At 36.9% G+C, this 23,851-nt stretch overlaps 2 protein-coding genes across 2 annotated transcripts in view; one reads left to right on the top strand and one right to left on the bottom strand.

Annotated features, from left to right (window-relative positions):
- The window catches only part of LOC128475015 (amine oxidase [flavin-containing]-like), a 275,083-nt gene that overhangs the window by 155,082 nt on the left and 96,150 nt on the right, over positions 1–23,851 (bottom strand). The gene's annotated exons all lie outside the window — the stretch shown is intronic.
- The window catches only part of LOC128475017 (amine oxidase [flavin-containing]-like), a 37,338-nt gene continuing 16,580 nt past the window's right edge, over positions 3,094–23,851 (top strand). The window contains exons 1-3 of the mRNA XM_053457467.1: positions 3,094–3,358; positions 17,673–17,767; positions 19,298–19,435. Coding sequence (XP_053313442.1) covers positions 3,313–3,358; positions 17,673–17,767; positions 19,298–19,435 — 279 coding nt within the window. The 5' untranslated portion in view covers positions 3,094–3,312. The remainder of the gene's footprint in view (positions 3,359–17,672; positions 17,768–19,297; positions 19,436–23,851) is intronic.

Genomic DNA, 23,851 nt, shown 5'->3' with positions numbered 1-23,851 from the left:
GCATTGCAGGGGTTAACGGGAGCGGAATACGTAGGTTTGCCGTCAGGAGTTAAAAGGCTGTGCGAATGACTCTATTGGTTGCCTGCAGGGGCCTCCTCTGGCATCAACCAATTGGTTGATGCCAGAGGAGGGGGTAGATAGTTAGGAGGGGTAGATAGGGAGAAGGGAGTGAGAAGGGGTAGATAGGGAGAAGGGAGGGAAAGGGGGTAGATAGGGAGAAGGGAGGGAGATGGGGTAGATAGTGAGAAGGGAGGGTAGCAATTATATTGAAATAAAGAGTCAGAATGAGAGAGAGAATTAATGGATTAATGTGTGGATGCAATGTGTGAATGAGTGAGAGAATAAATGAATTAGTGTGTGGATGAATTGTGTGAATGAGTGAGAGAATTAATTAATTTGTGAGAATGCATTAATGAATATGTGTAAATAATTGGTGTGAAAGAGTGAAAGAATAAATGATTGTGTGAATGAATTGTTTGAATGAAAGTGAATTAGTGAGTGACTATAACGAAGATGTTGTACACTGGGCTGTTTGGGGACAAAGATGGCACAGGTGCTGGTCAGGTTCTGTGTTGGCAATGTGGATGCCAAGGCTGGCCTTTGGGGTGTACAACCTGTGATATATGCCTGTAATTTGTTTTTTTTTTCCATCTATACCTTAAATGCTGGATTTTAATGTGAAAGCCCTACAAAGCTAGGTTTTTGTGTTATTCTGTTGATCTATATCTGCTATGCTATATTTCCATACATTATTTATGTATACTTGCAAATACAGGATTTGTATGTCTTATTCAGTTGATCAATACCTGGAGTGCTGTTTCCATGTGTTGTTTATTTGATCTATACCCTCAGTGCTGAGTTTACATGTGATTTCCAGTTGATCTATAAATGCAATGCTGGGTTTGTGTGTTCTGTTGATCTATACCTGCAATGCTATGTTTCCATACATTATTTATGTATACCTGCAAATACAGGGTTTTTATGTCTTATTCAGTTGCATGTGCTGTTTCCATGTGTTGTTTTTTCATCTACACCTGAAGTACAGGGCGTAAGTAAAAGAGAGCTATGGCTTAGTGAATGAGGGGACTCTGGGGATGATTACGGGGGGGAGAGGACCTCTCAATGTCACGGTGCAGTCAGAAGGAGGGAAGACTGCACTGACTCTCACTATCTTCCCCTAATCTGCAGTCAGTGTGGCAAATATATATTTTTTGTGTGGTAGCGGAGGGGATTATTGCATGCTACGGAGCGTGGAGCGGGGCCCAAGGATAGGGTCAAATTTTTCACTATAAAATATATTGGCAACAGGGTCTAATATTTATATATGTATTGGCAGCATGGTCTAATATTTATATATATATATTGGCAGCAGGGGCTAATATTTATATATATATATTGGCAAAAGGAGCTAATATTAATATATATTGGCAGCAGGGTCCAATATTTATATATATTGACAGCAAGGGCTAATATTTATATATATTGTCTGCAGGAGCTAATATTAATATATATTGTCAGCAGGGACTAATATTAATATATATCGGCATCAGGGTCTAATAATAATATATATTGGCAGCAGGGGCAAATATTAATGTCTATATATATATATATATATCGGCATCAGGGGCTAATATTTATATATATATTGGCAGCAGGGGCTAATATTAATATATATAGGCAGCAGGGTCTAATATTTATATTCATATTGGCAGCAGGGTCTAATATTAATATATATCGGCAGCAGGGGCTAATATTTATATATATCGGCAGCAGGGGCTAATATATATATATTGGCTGAAGGAACTAATATCTATATATATTGGCAGCAGGGTATAATATTAATATATATCGGAAGCAGGGTCTAATATTTATATATATTGGCAGCAGGAGCTAATATTTATATATATCGGCAGTAGAGAATAATATTCAAGAATGAAAAATAACTGCCAGTCCAGCTGTTATTTTTAAATCATATTTCAATCAAGGTCTTTACTTCAAAGAAATAAGTACATATTATGTAGTTAAAAATGCATGTCTAACGCATATATATATATATATATATATATATATATAATGTATAAGTAGCGTTTTATAATTGCCCCCCTACTTTGGTCCCTGGTCCCCCATGTGTCCCCCCTAAATATGAAAGCTGGAGACGCCACTGGGTCTGACATTAAACTGAAACAATGGCTGTCACTCTTTGGTTGCAGATCCTGGCTGTCTGCCAGAGATAATCCCCTCAGCATGCGATGAGATGATATACTTCTGGTGGTAGATACAGAAGTCTTTACAAAGCCAGGGCCCATAGGTACGGAGGAGGCTGGCTCTCAGGCCTCTCCAGTGGCCCCAGTGATGGAGGGTTCCGTCATAGATGTGCAGCCGACAAATCCGCAGCAACTACGTGATGCCATCATGTCCATATGGACCAAAATCTCTGAGGAATATTTCCAGCACCTTGTAGAAAGTATGAAGAATGAAGGCAGTTCTGAAGGCAAAAGGATTTACAACCCTGTACTAGCAAGGTGTACCTAATAAAGTGGCCAATGAGTGTATATACTCACAGTATACAGTACTAGAAAGCCTTAGGCTGCCTTCTACAATTCAGCCTGGGAGTGGAATAGTCACCCTCAGGAATCATATTTAAGGTTCATAGGAAGGGAACCAGAGACAAAGCTAGGGGGACCATCATGCAAAGCAAGTTTCCGTTCCCACAAGCTGCATGAAAGTTAAAAGCAGCTACTGAAGTGCAAACTTAACCAGGTACCGGTCAGACTATACTGTAAAAAACAAGCTTTATACCCTTGTGCTGCTACACTGATATCAGAGAGACACCGCAGAGTAATCACTATTATTTTACCATGGTGTCTTATTCAAGAAAAGTGTGTGTGATAAAAAGTTTATTATTGTCAAGTTGGATTTTGTGTAATATAGTGTTACTTTACCACATTATGCTGCTGTTTGTTTGCCACCAAAGGATGTTTGCTTAGAGCAGTGAAGTGATTCTGTCTGACTCTTTACGCCGAATTGCAATGGTTAAATCAGGTAGATGTTTGTTTTTCACAAGAGCATCCAGGTTTTTACACTATGAGGATCAATACACACTTCCCTGGTCACAGAGACAGGAGGAGGAGTCTAGAGGAGGAACTGTTCTATTGTGTGTCCACCTCCAGCACACTGGAGCTGCTGACAGCTGATAAGGGGAGATTCCTTGCAGCTTCACTCAGCTTCTATAAAGCATCAGGTTTTGTTTTGCCAAGAACACAGAAAAAGGGTCACCGGCCAAATAGCAACTAAAAAAAAAAGGCTGTCACAATGAGCAACAAGAGCGATGTGATCGTGATTGGAGCTGGGATTTCAGGTACGTTACAAAGTACACGATTCATGTCATATTAGATTCAAACAAAGTATTAGATCTTGTGCTATTAGCTAGGACTATCTGTATACTACGCCATTTCGAACAGCAGCCAAATGTCCTTCTAAGTAGACATGTTTTGACTGGTTTACTTATGTCATAAAATGAAGATCTTTTTTTCTTCACAGTTTGTCTAATCCCTGGTGATCCTGTAGAAAATCCTGTAGAAATCAGCATAATCCGTCTAGGGAAAAGCTATACGGTTCATGCTGACATTGAACATCGGTGTAGCTCATTCATTATTTTTCATTTACAATGTATAAGATTTGGGTGTGTTCCTTCATAACATTCATGTATTTACCGTGCATTGTAACAAACATGTAACATAACATGTCGTCAAATATAGAAATGATAAATATATACATACAAACATACACAGCTAAATATATCTTATCTTTTATCATACAGCCTTACATAAGATAATGTTCAGGATAGAAAATCAGTTGAGAAACACGTTCTACAGGCAATAAATAAACCAACACTTAAAAGTTGAGTTTAAGGGCTAGATTCCGTTAACCAATATGAAATTATTCTTTATATTTCTAATTTTTCTACTGCAGTCTATTGTGAAATCGGTACTGGTTCACTATCTTAAAGTAATATGTGTTCCAGCAATATACTCTTTTCACTAGCATTTTATATATAAACTTGCAGCAGCCTAGTATATATCTTACATTATTCTATTATTTGAACTGAATACTCGTACTGGTACTGCAACAGGTGAAAATGGGAGGTGACAGGGATGGAGGTTAAGTGAGTGCAGAAAATGCAAAAAAGGGGTGGGATAGCCCTAGGGACAGGGGGCAAATGTCCGAAATTCCACTGTAATCGTAGAACCCTTGTAATAGTGTGGCCGCAGCTAAAAAAAAGGCTATGGTGAAAGAAAGGATGTGATGATGTATGTTTTGCATGATAGAGCGAGTGTTAGTGCTTAAGTGTGTTAGTGTAAGTGCATGTTAGCTTGTGTGTTAGTGTAAGTGTGTATATGTCAACATGAGTGTCGATGTGTGAGTGTGTATTAGAATGATTATGTATTTCTAAGTGTTTGTGTTAGCATGATTGTGTGTATGTGTAAGAGTGTGTGTTTGCATCAATGTGTGTATAAGTGTGTCAATGCGAAGTGCGTTACGGTGCTTGTAAATGTGTATGCTAGTGCATATGTTGCAGTGGCTAGGGGCACTCTGGTTTACTGTCCACAGGCCAGGAGGTACCAGTACTCCTCTGAATGCAGATAACTTGACGTATCCGAGTCTGGCCCTGTAGGTTTGATTATCCAAAAGCATTCTGGGTTTGGCATAGCAGTGAGTTCTGGTGAAATGTCTTAAATGTGTTCTATCATTGTAGCAACCAATGGAACCCTATGTTGGTTGATACAGTAATAAGACCACTTTTAAACTTTAGATGCCAGACATTGTGCATTTAGCCTACGGTATATTCTATTGTCTGTCACAAACTATTAACTTACGTTTTTCTTTTAGAGGATTTAAAATTAATTGAATTGGAAAATTCATTACAGGGAATACAGTGCAGCCCTAAGGTTTAATATCAGTAATTGCATTAAAGGATTTGCCCTCCACTCTATCTAGGCCTCATTTTGATGAAACAATTACAGGCCCATTTAACAGGCTAGACATAAAATCTAGATTTGACAGGTGCAATTCCCTGTGATTATGATAAAGAAGGTAAATCTCCCCATGCTGGTTAATATTTAACTAGAGACCCGAGGTAACCACAAACAAGTATTAATATAGTCGTATAAATAAAGTAGCAACTAGTCTTTTAATGGTTAACTTTGATGTTTAGGGTATTCATTGCTAAAATCTGTTTTAGTTAGGGTATTAACTAAATCCGGCTTTGAGTGCATTCTGTATTCCGTATTCAAATCACTCTTGGAGCTCCATGTTGCTTAGATACAACACTGCTGTAGACATGAACTCTGGGAGCCCAGCTGCTAAACCTACAATATGTTACCTTTAGCAGTACACATTTGATAATTTAAAATAATGAAAGTAATTATAAAAAATGTATTTGTTTCCAAATTGGGAAAAACAGGATATATAGACTGTCTAACACAAGTAATCCCTCTTGCGTTGCTCAACTACAATATTAGACCGGAGTCATTAAGTCTTGTGTTTTGATTGTTTGATTATGCTTGCCATCCTATCTCTTTATTACAATTAGTTTTAGGAGATTTTTTATAATAAAAAAAATGTATTTTAGCATTATTATTTTTTTAAAATTAAAGCTGTAATCAATGAAATCATTCAAAACCATTTAATTTATCTCATCGTAGGAAGCTGAGAATTATTTTTTTAGACAGTGATGCAAAGCAAACCCTTGAAAACAAATGAATTTAAATACATTTACTGCACCCTGGTGGTTAAGCTAAAAGCACGGGTAGGCTGTTTTTGCCCATCATGAGCCTTATCAATGTTTCTGATGCTGATGGTACAAGCAAGTAAAAAAACATATGTGATTGTAAGCTATAGGACTTGCAGTAAAACATTGGCCCTGGCACTGTAAGGCTGGTGGTTGATTAATCATAGGGGTGTAGTTGCCTGGTGAATGCACACCACACGCATACAGATGCATGTGAAGACCAGCGCAGTAATGTGAAGGCCTAGCACTCATCTACTCTGCACAAGCTGAGTCTGACATTAGGTCTGAGCCCAATCTGGCACGTCCAGTTTTCACCCTATATGTGAACCTTTTGCTCAAAGTGCAGAGGAAATCTTAGGTCAGGGTAGGCAAACAACTAATTAATGTAATAGAATACCACCACACCTGAGGGCTTATAAAGTCTCATAGGCCTGTTGGGACTAAGTCTACTTGAATTAGGCCATAGTTAATCTCTAATAAACATGTTATATTTATTAATACTAACCCTTTAGAAATAACAGGTGCAGTTGAATTGTTAGCATTTATTTATTTTTGGCTCACGAGACCCATGACATATAACTCACATATTGTTGTATTTTTTGTGTTTTATGTGTACCATATGTAATCACTTTTTAGATTAAACCTAGTGGATATTGTACAGGAAAATGTAACTATACCACTCACCAAACATGTCCTTATATGTTGTATGTAGAGGAATCAATAGGCAGAGCAGTCTTTGAACTACTTGTCATTTTTCTTTCATTAGGGGCTAGCCAATGGATAAGCCAATTCTATATAAACCAGCTAAAAGACTAGGAGCCACATTAAGGATGTAATCCTTTTTTGCCTGGGCTATGTAAGGGTTTGTCCTTTGCAGCATGGGGATTCTCTGCAATCCATGATTGTAAGCGCACCTTGCCATACAAAATTCACAAGCATGCAAAATTACCTAGCTTTACATGTTATATTACATACAAACATAATTATATTTAAATGACTTTAATTAGCCATACACACCTATGAAACTGCTTGGTTTCATACAACATCATGAAGGTCAGAGGAAGACAACCCTGTCCTAGCATAACAGACCTATCCACCACACCATTGGAATCACAATTATAAAGCCTGTCTTCCACGTGAACCTTATTAATTCGTCTTCCAATTTCTTTTTTAGCTTTATTGTTTAAAGTTAATGTGGTCCTTATAACAAATCTAGACATGCTAAATGAATGTACCAGCACAAAACTATCACCTAAGCATTGTTAGTTTATTTTTATGTTCCCCTCTATTTCAGACAGGAACCAAAACTGCTGATTTCGTAATTTTTGAGAGAAGTGGACCAGACGTGTTTCTGCTTTACTTCTGGAAGTCTTACTAGCATATGTTAAACATGTTGTGTTTGGTTGCTGTAGCTGTTACATGTGATGTTTAGAACTGGTTCATTGGCCATTTTTCTCAATCCACTCAAAGGCATGTGTTTTACACAAAACAGCCTAGTCAGATGCCAAGTACCCCGTTTTTGGGTTCACCATTAGACTTTTGCCACATAGACCAGGCTTTTTTGTTTTGGTTTTTCTTGTTTTTTTGACAGGTGGTGATGGTCTTAGTGCTTCTTATACTTTCTGTAGAGTAATGCCATTTAACACCATTATTGCCATCATTCACAATTTCTTGCCATGTCCCTTAAGAGTTAATGCTTAGTATGTGACAAATACAGGTGTATCCTGAATAAGGTCATTGATTTTATTGCGGATTAACTCTTCACTATCTCCAACATTGGTAGATTCAGCTTCTAAACTCATCTGCTAGGTCTCCCTATAATGTTCTTTCAGTTTTTCTTGGGTAAAGATCAGCTGTCTGTTGTGACAGAAACACTAGAAAAACTTTATAATGAAATCAGTCATAGTTACTCAGGCTGTCTATGTACCTGTCTACTCAGTGGCTACGCCACTTTCTCTACTTCACAACTTCAGATAATGTTTCACAAATAAATATAGTAATATATCCTTAAATAACAAAAGTATTGTGCAGCCCATGTCACATATGACACTTTATTTGTATTTACCAAATATATTTATTAAATGAATAGCACATACTATCTCCTCTACCTAATAACATTAGTACCTCCCTTGTACCAATATTAATAAATATATATTTAATAACGTCTTTTTAGGTGGTATCACTTACGAGTTATAGCCCAAAAGCTTTTGATCACTACAATTATGTGTATGTAAACACATATCCTTAATAACCAAGTGTTTTATCTGTGAAAAACTTTGCTGGATAATAAAATAGACCGATGGATCCATTCATATATACACTCAAGCATTCTAATATCATTAGAATGTTGGAGAAAGATGAAAGCCTTCATATATTATATCTCCATATAATTTAAATTATAGTACAATTAGGAGCAAAACAAAGCCCTCTATAATTTACTTACAAATTACTACTTGCATCTAGATGAAACAATAATTTAATTCTTAAAAATAAAAAAAAAATCCTTTGATTTCCAGATGCTAAGAACCAAGTCTTTTTTATGCACTTGAAAGTTTGCTTGCAGCTTATTATATCTAAAGCAGAATGGATTACGCAGCTGCAGACAGATTGCTGTCAGGGTCTACAAGTGGATAGATTTTGGTTTAATGTTGCCGTAGCAACCTCTGAGTACCTGAAGCAACGACGTCTCTGAAAGATGATCTAAGCCTGTGTCTCCACTCAGCCCCAGGCTTCTAACAAGAGATATGTATTTCTTATTTGAACTAATGCTTATGAGGGTCATTTAAAAGCAGCAATCCATCCAAATTTACAGCAATATAAATCACATCAAAAAACGCACTGGTGATGAAAGTTTGTATGAGTCAGTCGTTATTGCTCTGTCTGTTGTAGATCACAATCAGAATTATATGCTGGAAATACATTGCACTAAAAAGGAGAATAATTCTCAAACGTTTCTTTATAATGGTTTATATGCAAGACTTCTCATGGTCTCAAGATTTATCGATTCCTGTTTTAACCACCTTATGTTACCAAAATGCAAAATATTTCTGGTTGGAAAGCAAGAATGACATACACAGTTATTGTTGTGATTTTTATTGTGTTTTTAAAATTTCTAGATTTTTGGATTGAGACGCTCTAGTTTTTCATGCTATCGTACCTTGTTTTCCACACCAGTACATTTATGCAAAGGGAGGAGGAGAGGCGGTTGCTTTCAGGAAGAGGTTCATAAGTGCAACCAAGGCTCTCTGATACTTAGCTTGGAGTATGTAAGAGAAGCCTTTTTCAATCCTTGTGATTTGTCTCCAGTGGGGACCCCAGTGTTCTTCTCTTGCATAAACAAAACTCCATCCTCCCTTGGACCAATACAGCTATTTACATTTTCCTTCTCCAATACCAGAAATAGACAGATTTCCAGTAAAAGGACACCTACAAAAAAAATAACAATATGATAATTAACAATAATATGAACACACATTGCACACACTTACAATCAATTGATGAGGTTGAAGGGGAATGAGACACTCAACAGAAACATTCAGAAATAGTCCAACCAAGGCAGATGTTCGGTTCAAGCCCACGCCAGCTAAATCAGATAGAAATATCTGATTTGTAAAAATATTTATGCTATTTTATGAATAAAGGTCAAAACAAGACTTAAACATGTTTACTAAATGTAATGTCCGTGGCACACATCTCTAAGTGGAACCTGCTCAAAAATAATTCTGTGCCAAAGACTTGCAGCAGCAGGAGGTAAACATTTACAGAGAATACAAAATCTGGATAGAATTCAGTGACCAAGATTTATGGTGTCTGCTCTTGTGTCTTATGGTGTGTTTATCAAAAACATCTTCTTAGAGTGTGACTTTTATTATTATTACAGATGAATATTGTATATGGCGAAAAAAATGTTTTCTTTGTATACCAATATAATTATTTGCTCTATTATAAGACGACCCCCCCCAAATTTTAATATTAATTTAGGAAAAAAAATGAAAAGCCTGAATATACGACTACCCTATAAAAAAGTTTTACTAGTAAATATTAATTCACATGTAAACTATTTTTTTATATTTAATAAATGATTGCAAAAACATTTTTTGTTTTTATTACCATTTATTTGCCAACCTGCCCCCAGATATGCCTTATGCCATATATATGCCACTCTGCCTCCCAGATATGTCTTATACACCCCTATATGCCGCTCTGCCTACCTGATATTCTTTTTAACCCCCTATATCCTACTCTGCCTCCTGCACTTACCAGTGCTTCCCTAGACTTCCCTAGTGCCCCGTGCTTCAGATTCCTTGGTGTGTAGTAGGGCAGTGGGGCTTCTATGACTGAGCACCAGAAAGGTTATGTGATGCCGGCGCTCCGTCATAGAAGCCCCAGAGGAAGTGCTGGCAGCAGCAGGGGTTGTCTGCGCACATCGCACAGACGTCCACCGGCTACCAAATAGCAGGATCCAGGTCTCCTGCAGCGCTGCGGAGGTCTATTTGAGGTCTGATTATAAGATGACCTTGAATATAAGACGATGGTTATTTTTCAGAGCATTTGGTCTGAAGAAAACCTGTCTTATAATCAAGCAAATACAGTGTCTGTTTAAATCTTAGGATTGTTATATTTTTAACCCCTAGAGGACGGATGATGTAATATAACATTGCTACTGTCCCCAATATTGGCTAATTGCAGCCACAGTCGGCAGCATGATACCTGCTGCTAGCTTCTCCAAGACCCAGGCAGCAGCCATTAGCAACCACTCCAATGTATTAGTGATGTCCGGATCATGAACGAATCGTTCATTTGATCCGGTTCTTTTTAGTGATCCGGATGAGTCGGTTCACTAGACTGAACGATTCGTTTGTAGCGGTTCAGTCTGTGAATCATCATGCAGCTGTAACCTGATCCTAGAGCTGTGAGTCATCTGCAGAGCACTCTGGGGTCAGGTTACAGCTCATTAATTCTCATAGGAACGATGACTCATAGAGTCAGAGAGTCGTTCAAAGAGTCGAATGATCCGAAGAGTCGAATGAACCGAAGAGTCGAATGAACCGAAGAGTCGAATGAACCGAAGAGTCGAATGAACCGAAGAGTCGAATGAACCGAAGAGTCGAATGATTCGAATCTTACAGGGATCCGGATCTTACAAGGATCCGAATCTTACAGAGATTCGAATCATTCAGAGAATATCACTGATACCATACTTTTATAAATAAATACATTAATAATGTTCACACTGGATTTAGATTCCCCTGAGTTTGCCCCCCTTTACCTATAACTGCACCTACAGTTAACTTTATTAAATTAATTAAATTAACCCTCAGTCATCAGCATAAAATTAACCCTTATACCCCATCAACCATAACTGCCCCTGAAATTAACCGTAAAGATCCCATTAACCATAACGGCCCCTGAAATTAACCCTAAAGACCCCATTAACCATAACGGCCCCTGAAATTAACCCTAAATACTCCATTAACCATAACTACCCCTAAATTAATTGCATGTACTCCATATAAATTACCTAATAAATTGGTATGGTTGATGGGGTCTTTAGTGTTAATTTGGGGGCAGTTATGCTTAATGGGGTGTTTAAGGATAATTTAGGGGCAGTTATGCTTAATGGGGTCTTTAGTGTTAATTTGGGGGCAGTTATGCTTAATGGGGTGTTTAGGGTTAATTTGGGGGCAGTTATGCTTAATGGGGTGTTTAGGGTTAATTTGGGGGCAGTTATGCTTAACGGGGTGTTTAGGGTTAATTTAGGGGCAGTTATGCTTAATGGGGTGTTCAGGGTTAATTTGGGGCAGTTATGCTTAATGGGGTGTTAAGGGTTAATTTTAGGGGCAGTCATGGTTGATGGTGTGTTAAGGGTTAATTTTAGGGCAGTCATGGTTGATGGGGTGTTTAGGGTTAATTTAATGGTGAGGGTTAATTTAATTAATTTAATAAAGTTAGCTTAAGGTGCAGTTGCAGGTAAAGGGGAATGTAAATCCTGGGGGCAGTGATTATTAATGTATTATTTATAACAGTATGGTAATATTCTCTTAATGATTAGAATGCCAATGAAGGCAGAGAGTCGTTCAAAGATCCGGATCTTACAATGATCCGGATCTTACAATGATCCGGATCTTACAATGATCCGGATCTTACAGTGATCCGGATCACTGTAAGATTCGGATCCCTGTAAGATCCGAATCTTTGAACGACTCTCTGCCTTCATTGACATCACTGGAGGCAGGGGGGAGGATTCATAATAAAAGGGGCGGGGCCAATCGTTAGTGTGCCTGCACGGAGTTACTGGAAAACAGTAACTCCGTGCAGACACACTGAGTGATCCGAAGATCCGGATCATGAATCGGATCATTTCAGTGAACGAATCGAAATGATCCGATTCACTTTAATGATCCGAACTTCCCATCACTACAATGTATGTGATTGCTCAAGGACCCTTATTTGGCAAATTTCTTCAGTAACAAGATTACTTAAGATGCAGGCTCATCTGGCTTACCCTTAGGGACTGCACCTAAGGTTTAAAATGCTTTATGTCCCTGTTTGAGTCTGTTTCAAAAGCATTTTGAATGCATGTCATCTAACAAAATATACATTAGCTTCTGATCATTATCGTCAGTTTAATTTCCTATTTTTTTACCTTGTAATCTTTTACAGATAAGTATTCGTAATATGATCACAGAAAGAGCTCAAAATGAGATGACATCTTGATTATATCCTCAAAAGCTTTGAAAAACACTGGATAATAACCTTGCAAATTCTGAAATATATTGAAATAAACAAATGTAGTAATCAAAACACAGCCAATGTTATGGCTCCTTTACAAAGAAGTAACGATAAAAAAGATTTGGGTGAAGACCATCGCTATGTAATCAATGTGCTAAATATCCATATTTGTTCTTTCATCTTAAATATATTGTACATAGTAGTAACTATTTAATATACTGTATAGTGATGATAATCCTTACTCCAGTCTTGCTATTTTTTCTGCCAGATAGATCCACTTTTATTCTGTATTTTGTAGTGTCATTACTTTTAAATACTCAAGGATTCCTTTATAACACACTTTCTCTTCCTTCCCTTCTTAGTGTAAGGAATCTGGCACCCAGACAAAAAAGCTTATGGCTGAATCCAGCTTACTTGTGCTACTAAACAACCATTAGAGGCATGGCGACATGACAGCCCATCAGAAATTAAATATGGACAGTGCTTTATATTAAAATGTGTCAGGTGGTTATATTCATATCTGGGAATTCTCCGGGTTTGATCCTGAAAAGCTCTGCATCCTTGGGTGTCAGTCAGTTTCTTTGTTCGAGCAGGGGAGTAGCATGAGACCATGCTCATTCTCTGCCCATTTTTTTCACATTAAATGCAGAAAAGCGCCAACCCCCCCACACACCTTGTTCCATCCTAAGCATGGCTAGTCCTGACCTTAAATGAAGCCACTCCCCAGAAAAGGAGGAACTCCAGATGTGCAAACTAAATCCCTTGCACCACTAAACCTAGGCTTGCATCTGATACTCTAGCACCATACTCTGGCGCACACACTCATGCTAACACCATACACTGACACAGACATACACACTCATGCTAACACCAAATAACAATACACACCTTTACGCTAACAACATTTACTAGCATACACACACTCTAACACATATCTAGGACAAATATTAACCCACTGAGTACCATATAATACAAAATGTTAATCAGGATATCCATACTTATATGGAAAATACAAGAAGTGCTTTCTAATATGTGCCACGCCTTCTAACATATAAGAATTGGAACAAATAAATAATTAAATAACTAGATCACTATTTGATTGTCTCTTTATTAAATTACGTTTCCTTGTATTTCCTTTATTGGCTCTTGAGGGCAAGCTACTTTTTTATATCTGACTAATGGCAAGCATAGCAGTTTGTGCTAGGGGCAAATACTGACTTGAATTTAATTGAATAATGCTTTTAGACAACCCCATTAAATCTGTCCTTTGGTAGCATCAATGACTATTATATTGATTAAGAAAAATGACCATTACTGAATGCAAAGCTAGAAAGCAAAAGAGAAAACACACAAAAGAGTGAATATTACAGAATAAAAAAACAATAAAAAACCTGCATACCTGGATCACATCAAACATGCAACACATTAGTATAAATCCTCCAAAACACAGGCTACCTCTAGTTCAATCAGTTTTCTTTATTACATACTGTATATAGTATAATTCAGTATATATATATAAACCCTCATACCCAATATGTTTACCCTAATACCTAGTTTATACATATAACCTTTGTATAAAGCCTGGACGACCAGTGGTATTTGCAACTAGAAATATACCTACAAGCAGCACCCAGGCATAATTTGGCTGCAGGATGAGTTGAATGGAACCCATAATATTAAATTCCAAGCCAGAACGTTGAATTTTCTCAACTAAAAAGATGACAACTAAAGCAAGCTTAAATGGCAGCTTCATTACAGTACTATAACATAGTGAATATAAGTAGGAATCTTCCATCTTCCACCCCAGGGAGCAATATTCGCTGTACAATAAATAGTGTTTGGTTTTTCTGTATAATGTACAAGCGTGTATAGACTCTCTTGCTGTTTCTACAGTTCTGCTTGAATTGCAATTTTTCAGTCAATACATGGTAAAAGGAAAACTAAAATGGTTTGTAAAGGTCATTGTATCAAGTAAATTATTATAAATCTGCACTTATATTAACAAGTATGCCAGGTAATTATTACATGTTAATCGCTCACTATAAAGGCTAAAATTACATTGAGCAAGACAGGAAATTGCTCCAGACAGTCACCATTAAACCTTTGACTGTGAGATATCAATATTTGATTTAGGCAGTGTCATAAAAAGCAAACTAGGCAGTAGCTAACTTTAACTTTTATCACAAGGTTGTATACAGATTGCTTTTTTTAAATTATTTTTTCTTTTTATTATATATATATAAATCTGTTGTATATTCATGAAGCCATCAGATATAGCTGTGACCCTGCAGGACTGTTTCTTAATACATTATGTACCAGGTACGTCGTTGGTCACAATAGTGGTTAATGGTTTTGCAAGAGGTGTTTACTTATTCAAACAACACAAGGTCTATCTTTATTTAGCCCTTGAGAAATATTTTATTACTTAATATATCTAAGGTGATCACACATACAGGAGTATATATATATATATATATATATATATAATACAGGTGTATATATATATATATATATATATATATATATATAGATATAGATATATGTATATATGCGTTAGACATGGATTTTTTACTACATAATATGTACTTATCTCTTTGACTATGATTGAAATATGATTTCAAAATAACAGCAGTGGCAGTTTCTTTAATATTAGCCCCTGCTACAGATACATATTAATATTTGCCCCTGCTGCCAATATATATATAAATATTAGATCCTGCTGCCTACATATATTAATATTAGCCATTGCTGTCAATATATATATATAAATATTAGACCCTGCTGCCAATACATTTCCTTGGGCCCAGCTCCACGCTCCATAGCATGCAATCACTCACTCCAGCAACAAAAAATAGGTATAGATCAAATAAACAACACATAAAACAGCACTTGAATGTATAAATCAACTGAATAAGACATACAAACCTTGCAGGTATAAACCAACACATTAACACAGAAACCCAGCTTTGCAGGTATAGATCAATTGAAATTCACATGTGAACTCAGCACTAAAGGCATATAATCAGACATACGAATCCTGTATTTGCAGGTATACAATAATGTATGGAAACATAGCATTGCAGGTATAGCTCAACAGAACACACAAGCCCAGACTTGCAGGTATAGATCAACTGGAAACCACATGTAAACTCAGCACTGAGGGTATAGATCAAATAAACACAAGGAAACAGCATAGCAGATATGGATCAACAGAATAACACACAAATCCAGCTTTGCAGCTATAGATCAATTGGAATTCACATTAAAAATAATTAAAGATATAGATAAACCCCCCTTAAATTACAGCCAATACAGCCCTGGCGTCCATACTGCCCACATAGAACCTGACCAGCACCCAGATAACACACATAGGACTTGCCATCTTTGTCCCCAAAAAGCCCAGCATGAGTCAACTTTGTCCCCTAACAGCCCGTCCTATGCCATCTTTGTCCCATAAACATCCTGCCTGGGCCATCATGGTCCCCAAGGCTCAAACACCCTGCTTGTGCCATGTTTGCCTTTGCACAAATCAATTATACATCTATGATACACACAAACACTTTTACAGTCACTCACTAATTAACACTTTCATTCACATAATTCATTCACACAATCATTTATTCTCTCATATTCACTAATGCATTCTCACAAATTCATTAATTCTCTCACTCATTCAGACAATTCATCCACACATTAATTAATTCTCTCATTCATTCAAACAATTCATCCACACACTAATTATTTCATTCTCACACAGTTCATCCATACACTAATTCATCCATCCTCTCACTCATTCTCACTATTTATTACAAAAATTTGTAGAAAACTAAACAAAAAACTGTGTTTTAATTCCAGGCTGCCCGGGACTTAAAGTCCCATTACGGGACTGTCCCGGTCAATCCGGGACATGTGGTCACCCTAAATATATCTTATCAATATATAATATATCAATATATATACTGCATTTTATCAATATAGTTTAGTATCAAAGAAAGTTTAAGATTACTTTGTTCTGTTCCTAGAAACTGGAGGGTGCTATTGTTGTCAGATATTTTTGGTGACTTTCTTTGCCAAAACAAGACACACTAAGCTGACTATGTATGGCAATACAAAAGCAGACCTGCTTGTCCATAGAAACCCTTTCCTCCATTAGTTTTCATTAGTCAGGAGTGTTGGTGTGATTAGCCATTAGTACATTTGACAAGTATGCCACTGTCTAAAAATATTATATTATTTTTATCTGGAAACATCATAGGGTATGCTCCCTGAACCTCTCCCTCTTTTTGAAAGAGTGGCTTTACCAGGGGGTGAGGGTGGCTGTGCATGGGGTGGTCTAACCATGCAAGAGGCTTAGATGGGCTAGGAGTAGGATGGGAAATGGGCAGAGTGGGAGAGTGGATGTGCTTCAGAAACAAGAAAATCCACAGACGTTGCTTCAACTGCAGTTCACAGTTTTAGTCAGGGCGCAGGTTCCCAGCCTGCCCAAGCGAGTTTGGTATAAGCAATTATCAAAATGTGGAAGTGCCGGCAGCAGCAGAGGTTACCAGACAGGAGGATCCGGGTCCCCTGGAGCGCTGTGGGGGATCTGGATCTTAGTCTCATAGTCAGACCTGTAATTGAGGTCTTATTATAAGAAGACCTCTATTATAAGACGAGGGGTATTTCTTAGAGCATTTGCTCTGAAAAAAACCTTGTCTTATAATCAAGCAAATACGGTAATTATTATTATATATGCAGCAAATATACACTTAGTAACAGGACACCAAAAAACACCAGTATTCACTTAACGCATTTCATCTGAAATTGACATGTTCGTAGGCCATTCCCTTGCTCAGAGAAAGAAGAAATTGACCCAGAGAGCTGGGGAAGCAGCAATTCAGCTGTAGAGTCTGTGTCAAGGTTATGAATGTACCTTAGCTAGCTAAACTAGTTTCTGCATTTATGAGGCCTAGGTAACAATTTTAATTGATGTTTTCGGTTCCCTATGATAAGAAGTTTACAGCCAACTTCAGGTTTTATCATTCACTGTATTTATTTCATTTTTGGTAGCACATCTCTATTATGGCCTGCAAATTCCTGTAATATTTGCTAGAATTATCTGCTCATAACAGACTGACTGAGTGCATACAAATTATTATTTCTTGTTTAGGTCTCTCGGCTGCGAAACTTCTGGTGGAATCAGGACTAAGTGTTGTGGTTCTAGAGGCAAGAGACAGAGTTGGAGGAAGAACGTTCACTGTTAAGGTGAGATAATGAAACATGGATAACATTTAATAATTTAAATTACAATACATTTTGTAATATCGCCAAAAACCCTTTGAGTGTCAGGGGTTAGGACACATATTTCCCCATGAGGGGTCTGGACAATTTTCGTATTTTTGTTTTATTTACAATTTGGGTTACAACCTTAGAAACAGTTTACACTTTAACTAAAGTAACCTATTTCTTTTTTCTTTTCAAGACAAATTAAGCTAAATGCATGGCCAAGTATGCACTGTATTACAATATATATAGTGCAAAAATGACGCACAAAAAATCCAAATAGTAAACATCTTAGAAACTAAAATAGGACAGTCTATTGCCCCTGACACTCCCATTATAGAAGAATGCATATTAACCCCTTAAGGACAATGGGCGGTCCCTAAACCCATTGAAAACAATGCATTTTGAGCACGTACATGTACGGGCTTTGTCATTGAGGGGTTAAAGTACTTCGTGAGTACAAAAACACTTACCTGACACAGAATTGGCAGCCATGCTGTAAAATGTTCTCATAGATAGATAAATACTAATAAATCAGTAAAACATAGAGATGGTTCTTGCTGTAATATGCATTTTAGGTGGGATTGTTTAGGTGTTTTCACACTGGATTGTTTCCCATTGCTGTTTACAACAATAGTCTACAGTATATAGCTTAGACAAGCATTCCTTTTGCATTATAGCCAATACCATCTCTTTTTTTACTGATTTATTAGTTAATATGTATTACTTTTTAGTAGCATTATACTCATTATACAGACTGCTCCACTTTCTTTTCTGTACAGTTATTAGTTACCTGACAACCTCCCCCTCTATTCACATGAAGAGGGAAACAATTGAAATAAAGTGTTTGTGGTGAAGAGGAGAGCAGAGGTATAAAAATGGAGCATTTGTGGTGTATGAAGTCCTCAGGTAAACAGGATTTTCTCCAGCTGTATCATAGTATTTTTTGCTGATTTGCTGATAGATTTGCTGAGGTGAAACAGGAGGGAGGAGTGACACCCTACAGGATGAGGGCTTTGTTTTTATAATACAGAATTTAATTGAGGTAGCATCTGGTGGTCAGACATAGAAGAGATAATGTTGGAGAAGACCAGTTTGACTTGGTGGCCATCACAGTGTTTTTCATGTAGTCTCTTTGGTGAATGTATGTAGGACAGAGCTAAATAGAGCCCAATCCACATATTGTCTGCCAAATGCTGTTTAAGACATTGTATTACATTTTTTACACCTGATTGTATTTTTTTTTTACACCTTATGCTAAATATTTGGGTTCTCGTTTCAATATGTTCCATTTTTGCTACATGGGAGCCTAGCAAATGCATTTTAGTGAAATGATTAATGTAAAGCACTACGGAATCTGCTGGCGCTATATCAATAAATGTAATTTAATAGAAAGGGTTTATGCATGTTTCATGAATAACACTTCATTTTTGTTATCAAGAAAAGAAATACGGTTTATACAATGTATCAGATAGTTTACTTTAAATGAAAAATGTTTTGCTTTATTACCAGAATGACAAAGTAAAATATGTTGACCTTGGGGGAGCATATGTGGGTCCAACTCAGAACAGAATTCTTCGAATTGCTAAAGAATTTGCAGTGGAAACCTACAAAGTAAATGAAGCCCAGCGTCTCATTCATCATGTTAAGGTAGGAATTATATTTTAAAAGGAATTTTTCCATCTCAATCCAGTCAAGAATCTGCCAGAAAGCCTAAACTAAATTATTTTAACAAAACTTTCTATAGCCTGTGTATTGTTTTTTTCAAAATGTTTTTTTATATATATATATTCCATTTTAATGATACAATTTAACTCCAGAGAAGCTGAGATCTGTCTCAAGATCGCCGTCAAGATCAATTTTCTGCCCTTAAATGATTTACATATTCCAAACCCCAAAGGCTTTGGCGTTACAAAGACTGCCTGAACTGTTCAACAAAAATAGTCAATTTCATAATAGAGGGAGTAATGATGTCATAGTGAGGAATAATCATACACAACAGGAAGTTAAGATAGCTAGTATCATAGTATACACATAAGGTGGGTTTCAAATGCATGTCATTCTGTAAAGACACCCATAACGCACATTTAAGACCCTGTGCACAAAGTGTTTCCTAAAAATAATTGTTGAGTGATTATTTTATGTGTCTATAAGAACATAGTAGATAAATATTGTAAATCCAAATTATACAGTTTTTAACACATGCTGACTTTCTGCCTCATAAAGGTGAATGGGAAAATAAATGTATAGAATCTGCATTAAACCAGTCAACAATATATAATATAAGAGAGCATGGGATGTTTGGTTGAGTGTACAAGAAACAAACCACAAAATTAGCCTAACACTGACCTATATTACACACAAAATATTTTTCTGTTCTATGAGAGTTCCCAGAAATGGACACATAAAATGTTATTATGTATTACATTTTACTAGTACAATATCCTAGTTCTTCCCCAAGGAAAGTATGTTAAACCTCCACGCAATGAAAATTATATAAATCTGTCACACAAAACTGTATTCTATTTCAGCTGCTTCTATATTCAATTACGGTAATATTTGAATTACACTGACTACAAACGAATCGGCTTATATTAATTGGCATTTAGTGTATAAATGCTCCTAATAAAAACGTCCCAGAGGATATTTAGTACATTTTGGATTATTTATCTTCTGTGTTCTGTGGGTGTCTTTATATGCAATTTTATTGTGATTTCTAAACTAAATAATTGCTTATACAAGTGTTTAGTTTTTTCCTATTTGGGATGGTTGGATGTATTGGAGAAGGTAAGGGTGGGTGGCTGGGCCATGTTAATGGTGCTGTTTTACTTAGATAAAATATTGCTTTCTCCTGTATGTCAAGCAAAGGAGCGTTGGTTGGTCTCCCCTTTTAACATTTCACATAACAACAACAACACAGAAACATTTAAGAAGCCTTTTCTATTTCTATGGAGACAACCTCTTAGTGCATATTAATTTTTTTGTATATTGTATTTCTATCATCTGTGAATACTAGGACCTAGCAAATTTCAGAGAATCATAGAAAGGAAATTCTGCACCACCTCTCTTGGTAAATTTGGTCACTCTTTATTGCAGCAAAATAGTTTTTGTCAATTTTACATAAACACTGGATAAATCTGGCTTTAAATAGGTTCAGATTTATACTTCACAGAAAGAGGTGGCGTAATTAGGGTAACAAAAATTCTGGGCCAAAACTCTGTTATGCATGCTCTTTTCAGGTAACTATGAAATGGTGCTGACCACATACCTTACATTTAATCAAGGAATGAAGTCTTTTTTATTTTCAATAAAAAAAAAACCTGTTATGTCTTTATGTATACCGACCTTTAAAATATAACTGTGTTGGCCATATTTCTATCGTGCAGGTATTTTTTTTTGTTTTTTTTTGACTCTTGTAGTTATATTTTTTATTTTACTGATGCATGTGCCGGGTTCCAAGTATCAACACTCTCAGCTAGTTTAAGTGTTTTTCTTTCTTTCTTCTCTTCTATCATTTTGCCCTTATCTCATCTCCTTTCTCAATTCTCAATTTTCCATCTTTTTTTCTCTAAACTTATCTCTCACTCCTCCTCTTTTCTCCCTTTCCCCATTTTTCTCCCAGTCCTCCCTCTTCTATGTTTTGCTCTTCTGTTTTATCCCTCCTTTGCTTTCTCTTTCTTCACTCTTCTCTCTCTTTGCTCTTTATGCTTTTCTTGACCCTGTAATTTTATTTTCTTCTTTATTACCTTCCTCTCCTCTCTCTATTTCTTTCTGCTTTCTCTATTGTCTCACCTCTCTTTCTTTTTCTCACCTCTATTGTCTCTTCTTGTTTTTCTCTCTTGTCTCACCTCTCATTTGTCTTTTGTTTCTTGTCTCTCCTCTCAAACCTCTTATTGCACTTTACTAAATCAGGCATTTAAGCTGTCACTGTTAACACCATCCCAGTAGCCACACACATGACCATACCACAGCCACACCACAAGACACAACCTGTCAAATATTGACCAGGAAGCAAAAGCAAGCAAATAATTATCTACCCTATCCCCCCCCTCTTTGTACTTACCTTTACTTTAAACAGGCCTGCGGCGAGTCTCCCTGCTCTGCCACGGTGCCGGCTTGTAATGCTGAGCGCCGGAAATTGACGTCACTTCCGGCGCTCGGCATTACAAGCCGGCACCGAGACCGAGCTAGAGGGCTCGCAGTGGAGAGAGAGGGGCTCCGAGCGGGTAAGCGAAAACCACTAGACGCCCCTCTCGCTCCTCCGCTTAAAAAAACCAAAAAAACGCTTGGGGCGGCAAAGGGCCGCCTCTTCAAAAGTGCCGCCTGGGGCAATTGCCCCTCTCGGCTCCATTGTAAAGCCGGCCCTGTTGAAAGGGTATGACACAAACCAGTATAAAATAAAGAAGACCCCGGCTTACAATTTGTTGTCTGGTCAGCGTTCTTGTTATACACACTAATAGATTTGGATGAAAAACACTTAATATTACTACAAAAATGTTGGCTGTGGTATAACTAGGCCTATGGTTTTACAAAAATGAAACCATGGAAAATGCATTTGTATTTGGCTCCACCTAGTGACAGACTGGAGCAAATAGACCACAAAAGTATGCTATGCCAAGCTCAAGAACAAACAAGAAACCATATTTTTTTGGTAATATCCAAATTATCAATAATAATAATCTGTAGTAATTTTGTAGCGGTATTAACAGTCATCATATGGTAATAGTCCAGGAGTATTAGAAATAAGTTAGGTTATTAGTAGTAAATGTTTTTTGGTGAATATCAGATAAGATTGAGATAGGGAAACTGGAGTCCTTTGCTGAAGTCAAGAGGCTTCTGGGATTCCTTTGATCTCTTCTTCAGATTGAAATACTGAAATGCGGTGAATGGCAGGAATAACTTCTATAATTACCTTTTTATTATGACCTTTTCTTTACAAAGCATAGAAATTCATATTACGTTGCAGGCAAAAACAAATATTAGAACGTGAAAAAGGGTGAAACCAAGTGTCAAAAAGCAAGAATAAAAAATACTTTCCTTTTCTTTGATCGGGTTTATAGCTGCAACCGTATAAACACTCTCCACGGAATGTTGAAAGGAATACAAAAATTGACTTCTGTCTAGGGGCGCTTCAAAACACACGATCGCGAATCACTCATAAAAAATAAAATAAATAGAAAAAGAAAAAAACAAATAGTGTGATACAGTAAAAAATGTTCTGGAATTTTAGCACAATGCTTCAACAGTTGCACTCACAATGTACATCAATCTTTAGCGCGTGTATCAAACCACCCTTCGGTATGTTTACTGGTTCCTTAACCTCGCGTGCATGGAAGAAAAGAAAAATCCAATAGGGTAATATCTTTAAAACCAATATGTATGCGGTGAAGTAATGCACTCACGTTTAGATGGAGAATATCAAGCACATCTGGTTAATTGTCCTGAAGTGGTGGTGTCTGGGTGGAGTTCCTGGTGCAGCTTTGCTGAACTTCAGGTTCCGCTGAGTTCCAAAAGGTTGTTGCTTTAATATTCCAGTGTAGATTTCTTGTAAAGTGCAAGTGCTTGTGTAAATCAAATTACCATTAAGTAGTATTATTGAGAATGTGGTAGGTGATATATGTTCAGCAGTTTATGAGCTGCCATATTGAGTGCTGTCAGGTTGGTTGTTGAGTCTGAAGGTCATGCAAGTTTGAATTCACTTCCGTCATGCATGTCTGACAGTTGTCAGCCAAGTTGGCTTTCATGTTTACTAGTATTGATGTTCATGATGTCCTGGACCGACTCATCTCATGGAAATTCAAAGTACTAGTAACTAGTAATTGACTCGACTCTAAATCTGCAAAATACTATGTTCACAATTTTAACTAGTAATTCGTTAAGGCTATGTCAAATTGAGTTTACTTGACTTGGGCCACTAGCATTTTCCATCACCTGACAAGTATGATTTAATTAAGACTGGCAAGAAATAGTGCATGTAGTGCAATGTATTGTGGTACAACCACCATTGCCTAAGGTATACATATATATACAGTATTTAATAGATGCTGTATAGTTCTCAAGTGGAGA

Source organism: Spea bombifrons, chromosome 2 (genome assembly GCF_027358695.1).
Source record: "Spea bombifrons isolate aSpeBom1 chromosome 2, aSpeBom1.2.pri, whole genome shotgun sequence".
Taxonomy (NCBI): domain Eukaryota; kingdom Metazoa; phylum Chordata; class Amphibia; order Anura; family Pelobatidae; genus Spea; species Spea bombifrons.
The sequence above is the reverse complement of the archived record's forward strand: the minus strand, read 5'-3'. Positions and strand labels throughout refer to the sequence as shown.